The sequence below is a fragment of the Oryzias melastigma genome, linkage group LG14, assembly GCF_002922805.2.
Source record: "Oryzias melastigma strain HK-1 linkage group LG14, ASM292280v2, whole genome shotgun sequence".
Classification (NCBI taxonomy): Eukaryota; Metazoa; Chordata; class Actinopteri; order Beloniformes; family Adrianichthyidae; genus Oryzias; species Oryzias melastigma.
The window spans coordinates 12,508,361-12,516,352 of NC_050525.1; the positions used below are offsets into that span (position 1 = coordinate 12,508,361).

The window sequence follows — 7,992 nt, forward strand, 5'->3', positions numbered from 1 at the left end:
AGTTTAAATCCATGGTTGATTCACGCCAAAGACTTTAAAATGGGATCCAGTGCCTCCCAGTTTGACACGTTGACATTAAGAGGTTGGATTGGGGGTTAAATCACCAAATGGTTCTTGTGTCTGCAGCTCACCACTCCCACCAGGTCAAACGCAGAGAACAAATTTCACACCCTAATATAACTTTAAAATGGCTACATAAACGCAGCATAAAAAAAATATGTTGTTTTGAAATTGAAGAACGTCAAAACATTTTAGATGAAAAGACTGTTGTGAGATTTTCTAACAAAGAAAACATTCTGCTATTATAATTACAATTAATATTTTTAAATGTTTTGTTTTAATCAAGAACAATACCAGTATTCTGACTTAAAGTAGTAAAGTTGTTTTTTTGTGTAAAACCTCTTCATTTATTTAAGTTCAACTTCCCACGTCTGCAGTCAGTTAATGAACGTGGAATTGGTCAACTCTGTTGATCTGTGGAATGAATTTTCCCTCTGAACGCCCAGCATTGATGTGAAATGTTGTTTGACTTTCATTATATCTTCAAACAATCAAGCTTTCCATCAGCTGACTGTGAAACAAACAAGGTTTTTTACTTATTTCATGAGTTTGACCTTTTCAAAACACTTTACATGTGATTTAGAATCACGTGCAAAGAGAATCCACATCCTGTCCAGATCAAAAACAGAAAGACATGCAGAAGACATAAGAACTGTCGAGGCTCTGAGAGTCACACCAGCGTTTCAGCCAATGATGGTGCAGCTCTGAGAAGTGAATCAGTACTTTCTGTTCTCCATCAGCTACTGCGGAATTTCATCAATTGACAAACATCCGTGTGAGATTTTCCCAGTTCTTGTAAATCTGAGGAAGTGGATCCACAACCAGCTACATATTAATTAACACATAACTAAAAATGTCAATAAAAATTACAGCCACGATGGGAAAACCAAAGCAACAGAAACACTCACTTGGTTTAATGTTGATTTTATTTGCTCTCAATTTAAAGCAACATTCAGTTTAGTTTCTCAGACATTCTTATTTTACAAGGAACAGAATTCAAATAAACTCACAATTCTTCAACCAAAGTTCAGTTTTAACAGTACCTGAGAGTCTACCTCTGTAATGATTACCTGGTAAGACGTTTGTCCAGCTTCCTTTCACACGTTCTGCTTGCGTTTAAACTTTTCTGAGGTCAAGTCTGATGTGCATACAGTAACTTTTCTGATTTTTGAGGCACTTTTAGCAGAGAAAGTTTAATATATCAAATCAACAAGCATTTGTTAAAACTATATTAACCAATTCTAAAAGGCAGAGAAAAAAATTTAATAAAAAAATATATTTTTTTTTGCTTCAAAAAGGGCGTCTAAAATCAACACTTATGTTTCTTCCAGGTGTTTCAGTATGTCACACACTGTGTTATGGTGTCATAAAATACTGCTACAACTTTAACAGTATTGCAGTTTGGGCACACTAGGTATAGAAACAGATCAACAGTAAAGAGGGAAAGTGACAAAGGATCACAGTTTTACAAAAACAAAGACAAAAACTTCAGTTTTGGAAAGTTTAATCCAAACAAGAAATAAAGCAAAACTTTCTCTGCACATACAGTTTTTGAGATCCAATAACAGATTACGCCTTCATCAAGCAAACAATACATTCTGGGGGAAAAAATTGTAAAAACCTAATAAAAAGATTCTTTTTTAAAATAACTTTGACAGCCAGAAAAAAAAAAGTTAAATATCTAAGTTTTGCACCTGGGTTTTAAACTGCACAAAGGCTGTGAACATTATGTTAAACCCAAATAATGAACTTATTTTTGTAACAAACTTTGAAAATAAAATCAACTAAATTCCAACAGTACAAAATGATGAGTATATCAGATCGACAGTAACTTTTATGTGGTAACTTAATAAGTTCAAAAACCCCAAAAGAGTGTGAACATTTTCAATTCAATCAAAAGGTTTGAAAGAATAGTGCAACCATTAAATAAAACACGCCAAAGTAAATAATAAGGTGTGTGATCAGTAATAAGTGATGCAACAAACATCATCAAATCACTTTTCTTATATAAAATACTTTTTTTGTTTGACAAACAATATTTTATCATTTTCTAACTGAACGACTTGTCTAGAGATTAAAATCTTAAATGTGAGTTGTGATTTATTTGGCATGGTTTATTAAGGCATGAATTAAAAACTCACCATTGTATTAAATATTAAAGTGTGGAGTTTCAGGCAGAACATTCTTATAAGTCAATGCTGAAAATCAGAGTGAAAGCAATATGAAACTAAAGGGAGTATATCAACTGCTGTGCTGCAGGCAAATGTGCTTATTATGTCAATACTTAAGGGGATATTTGGCACTAAGCATAACATGAACCCACTCCAAGCACTCAGATTCAACCTCCTTTATACCACTACTCATTTTCGCTATGAGTGCGCAAATGTGCTAATATGAGACAAAGCATGATTTTCACATCTTTGGAGTGTTTATTTATAATGAAAAGTAGAATGACTACTTTCAAATTTAGCAGGTTTATTCTAAAGGACCATTTAAACCCCTGAGGTTGGAACATCATGACATGTCTAAGTCAAACAGCCTATAGCAGGTTTGGTCATGTCTGTACTTCATGGTGAAATTCCTAGGTGCGCCTGCTGGACTGATTTAAAGAGAAATATTGCTGGGATTTTTTATTTATTTGTGACTAAATAAAGTGAACTCTTATTTTTTTTAAACAAAGTTTTTTTTTTTTTATTATTGACCTATTACTAATTTTCTTAACTTATTTGGCCAAAAATCTCCTAAAAAACTAATGTCAGGTTTATGTTTGTAACATTGTGTGCATAGTTTGTACTTTTAATAAAAGTGTGGTTTAGAGATTTTGTCTTAACACTGTTCTACATTCCCTTTAGACAAAGAAGAATAATTCATGTAACAAGTGCTTTTGATTAGAAGAAAAATCTCCTCAAAATGTCACTAAACTGAGGGAAAAATATTGATTCACATTATGTAGTTTAATCTCTGTGAACCAGTGCAAAAATATAGACAATTTGAATTAATAAGTCTTCAAATATGGCCTTTTCAAATAGTACTAAATCTCGTTTTCACATTAGTTACTTTAAACTCCAGGCTCTTCTGTCTTTAATCTACAGCCACAGACGCTCAAAGCAGCGTTAATGTTACATTCACATTTGTCATGTGACGCGCGTTCAAGAATGCGCAAAAATGGTGTTCACACTGGACCGTCGCTACCCGATACTAGCACATGTCTGCCACCTAACAGGCTTAAATCTTGCTCCAGGCTTTTTTCATTCACAGCTTAATTCTGATATTTTCCGGCCGGGCACCAACCGCAAGTATTAATGTCGTCTTCATGATCAATTTTCAAACGGTTGGCTCTTCCATGAATTAAAAGGGAAGCCATCTATACATCACTACCAAATGGGAGTCCCTGATTAGTCAAAGTTTGACCTGGTTTAACTTTTAACACGCATTCAATGGATGTGCGTTTTGTACGTAGAGCCAAAACATAGACTTAAAAAAGGTGAGTAAAGATTCGTGAAAATTTGAAGAGGAAAGCCTGAAACACAAATTTACGTACACCCACACCTCCAAAATAAAAAAACATGGCATTTTTACTTTAAAAAATGTTATTAGATATCTAAATAAAGCAATGTTTTGGCTATAAAAAGGGCTTTCAAATATATAATTTAATACATGTGTAATAGACTTTAATTTTAATATCTTTGTTAGTGGAAAATGAGAGAATAAGCTAAAACATTTAATTTGGTGTTTGACAGAGTAACTGGATTATCTCCATTCACTGCATTAAGCAAAAACTAAACATCTCCCTAAAGATTTATTGTCTTTCTACAAAATATATTTTTTTGTAACAGTTACATTTTTTTACCCTTTTTAACGTAATGATATAATTGAAAATAGTTCTATAAAGTCCCTTCTTGAATAACTGCAGTTGCTGTGTTTCCGGTCAACAAACTGCTGAGGTAAAGCATCTGCAAATAATTTTGTTTTTTGCAAGCTGGTGCAAACAATAAATTCTTCGGGAGGTACAAAGTGCAGGTTTTTTAAATCTTTCGGAATGGCATAATTAAAGAGCTAAGTATCATAAAAAGGTGCGACGGTTGATGTAATGTCACAACTGCACCACACATTAACAATGATAAACAAAAGCCCTGAAATCCACAGAAGGATTCACTTGAATGCAGGTATGACCTTCAATCTTCCATTTTTTCTTTTCAATTTTTCTCAATGGAGTGTTATCTTTGTTCCTTTTACACCTCTTCTCTTGGTTCTTCTTTCTTTTTTTGATTTTTCTTTTCTTTTTAAAGGACTCGTTTAACCTCAGAACTTAATGAGCTTTCCTGAATTTTCATCCCTGATGTTATCTGACCTTCCGATATAATTTGCGCAGCTCATCCCAGAAGAACAAAGACAGAATAGTGTGTGGACCCAGCCGGAAATAGGAGGCTCCCAGGCCTTTGTAAAGTCCTGCCAGGCCCTCCTTCTTCAGAGTCTTGGAAAAGCAGTCAGTGAATCCTTTATAGAGCTGCCCCTACAACAAACAAGAAAAACAAAACAGACGACATATTTTTATTTTTTAAATATTGTCAAAAATGACCAATAATAGCACAGATATCACCTTTGAAGATATGATTAATCTGCCACTAATTCAATTCAATTTTATTAATATATCCCTAAAATCACAAAGAAAATTTGCCTCATTGGGCCTCATGAAGGTAATTTTACAGATGCAGAATAAATGAAATGAAAACCAAAGAAAAATATTAGTAAGGTCATGAGTTAAATGTTGTTATGATAAGGAAAATATTTATTTTTTCATTGACTGCAATTTGTATGAATGGGTGTGTGCTTTTCTGAATTATTCCAAGCTAAAAAAAAGAACGTTTTTTGTGTTTTTTTAGGAATTTAACCATAAGATATATTTATTTCATGTTTTTTAATTAAGATGTTTTTTGTTGTTATTTTAAGATAACCAATCCCATTGATCCAAGGTAAAACTTATTGTTGGTATAAAAAAAAAATAGTTAGATTAAGTGTTTTTAACATGTTCTTGTGATATTTTCATGATGATTGAAGACATAAATAAACAAAATTAAGCTCAAAATGGTATTTCTGAGTATTTCTGTATTCAAATCGTAGTAAATCAGAAGCAGATGAAAAAAATCAGTTGAAAAAAGAGCTTATTTTTGTAGAAAATACAAGCTCCATCAGCAATGGTAAGGGTAAAGGGTGCGGGGTTGCTCCATGCCAATAGTACCACTTGAAATTCTAATGAACTACTCCCACTCTGCAGAAACTATGTCCAATAAACTGACCTTTTTTGGCTAAAAACAGCATAATCTTAGTTAAAAGACCACTCTGAACATCTTTAAAATAGATAAAAAATGATGGGAGTGGGTCTTTAATAACTTTATTAGTATGCTATTATCATTCACTATGCGTTCACTTCTTACTGCAAGATGCCAAAGTTTCCATGTGAAAGAATTTTTGCAGAGATGAATTCCTCTACAGGCCTATTTCACCTCATTGCATTCATGAGCACAACTGCCTCAGGGTGGGGAGGTGCCAGCTGTCACCTCAAAGCAGAGAAGTTTCTCGTTTTAAATCATCAACTAGATGTTTTTGCATGTTTTCATTTCTGAACCGGGTCCTGAAATTCAGAAGAAGCAGAGCAAAGTTACTCTCTTACCTTGCCCAGGTGGTCTACAGGCTGGTTGTAGAGCCGCGTGCTAACCACATCAAAAGGAGTCATAGCCAGGACCACCACCACACTGCTGATCATGCCGGCGCTCAGGGCCACCATCCAGCTATCTTCAGGAAACACCTGACCGGAGACAGAAAGGAACCCTTATGCTTGACTCCAGTCTCATCAGTGGGGGGACATGTGACAGATGTGACATCATCATTCAGGGACCACCATCTGTGCACATGGTTCTAATTTTAACTGCATCATCATGTACAGTGAAACAGAGGATTACTTCTATTTTTAGTACCTGCGGAGAGAGGTAACCTAATTTCCATGTGATCCTGCACAGATATGTCCAATACAAAAAAAAACTTTAATCTCTTGGAAGGTCTTAAATGTGTTTTAGAGTTGTAATAAGATCTCTTTTGGGCAATCTGAGGACAAAACATTTGACAAACTTTCCTGTGCTCAATTTAAAGTTCACATTTTTGTAGGAAGGTAAACACTTGTTTGGTGAGGTTTGTTCCAGAACCAAATGTAGCTGAATCCAGTGAGGTGCTGGTTGTGTAAGCTGCATATTTTCAGGCAGGGGGGCCAGTGAAAGGTGTAGAATTACTGTTCCAGTATGGGAATACAGAAGCCTTTGTCAGGCTCACAAGGACTGCTTTCTAAATCTGTCCACATACTCTGTGCGCCTCTCTGGATGATGACGACTTAAAAACTCCTCTAATATAAACAGCTTGTCTGCACAGTCATGTTTATTCAAAATCAGTGCAGAACACAAGTGAGCCATGAAGTTTTCTGTTGAGACAAACCTGTAGATCCGTGACCAGCTCCTTGGAGGAGGAGAAGGTGGAGAGCTGAGCCGCTGAGCCCACACTGACTCTGGGCACAGCAGCACTGGAGCCCCTCCACAATCCCACAATGCCATGCTGCCTGTAGATGACGCTCAGAGCGTGCATCATCCCCTGCAAAGAAGGCCAAGGATGAGTGAGGATCAGCTGACGCCTCCCACCCGCACTGAAGGGAAAGTCACCTGGTGCTGATACTGATGACCAACGGCGATGGAGGAGGTGGACTGACTCTGGAGATGAGTCTTCACCTGTGATTGGAGGAAGTTTGTTCACCTGACTGACGTCACAACTTGACAAAGTATTGATCAAACCGACTAACCAAGTATATGGGGCTGCCCATGACCGCCCCCACCACTCCAGCCACGGCCCCGGCCAGCGTGGTCTTCAACCCGCTCACCCTGCCGTTGGTGTGGATGTAACCCGATGACTCGATGATGGCGTAGGAGCCGAGCCGGACTCCATTCATAAAAAACTGATAATAAAGCGCGGGGACGAGTCCCTTCTGCAGGCCGAGCAGCCCGTCCACTTTGCCGATAGTGTAGAAGGCGTGGAACACGTTGCGGTAGTGCACGCTGTAGGAGCCCCGGCTCTTCAGCTCTCCCTGCAGTTGCATCCGAGTTTTGACGACCTCCAGCGGGTTGGTGAACAGGCAGGCTCCGCACGCCGCCACCCCGCTCAGAACGAAATCCATCGCGGCCCCTCCGCTCCGGTTCGGCGGGTCTAAGCTGACAGACAAGCCGGGCCGGCCATCGTCACTTCGGCAGAGTTTCTGCTGCCGCGATCACGGCACATAGTGTTCACGGCCACACTGGGACATCATGGCCACTTCAGGGCCGCCTCAGACTGTCGTAATTCTCATTGATGACAATTATAGGTGACGTTTATCTGTCTAAAACTCTCGACATGGTCACAAATAGCTTAGTCAAAACCATTTTCCACGTATTACTTCACATTTTCTTTGAAAATAGTTTAAATTAACAACCACATGAATATATTTCAAATATGGTGCTTGTGTTCTTTGATTTTACAACCAAGTAAACGCAACACGAAATGATACATAAAATTTGTGTTAAAAATGTACTAAAAATAACGAAGAAACTTTACACTAGTGGCCGATAGATATGTGAAGTTTCCAAATCTTTTTGTTTGAAGCGAAATTTCCGTTTGTCTTCAAACACATCATCTATCAGAATGGAATCAGGGCGTGCGCTCTGACGTCAGCCTGATGCGCGTTCTTGCAGCCAATAGAACGACTAAGCTCTTTATGAAACAAATGTCAAAATCTTTTGATTTTTTTTATATTAAATAAATCATGAGATAAAAGTATACTGATTTAAAATATTGTATTTGTTTTGTTTGTTTTATTGGTTCAATAAAATCAACTTTATAATTGTGAACTGTTTGCCCTCT

At 37.1% G+C, this 7,992-nt stretch overlaps 1 protein-coding gene across 1 annotated transcript; it reads right to left on the reverse strand.

Moving 5' to 3' along the window:
• Positions 1-1,547: 1,547 nt before the first annotated feature.
• Positions 1,548-7,429, reverse strand: slc25a35 (solute carrier family 25 member 35). Its single transcript, XM_024266385.2, has 5 exons — positions 6,902-7,429; positions 6,765-6,830; positions 6,544-6,696; positions 5,732-5,866; positions 1,548-4,573 (listed from the first exon to the last, which is right to left on the reverse strand). The coding sequence occupies exons 1-5, from the start codon at positions 7,271-7,273 to the stop codon at positions 4,403-4,405; spliced, it is 897 nt and encodes a 298-aa protein (XP_024122153.1). The 5' UTR covers positions 7,274-7,429; the 3' UTR covers positions 1,548-4,402.
• Positions 7,430-7,992: the final 563 nt, after the last annotated feature.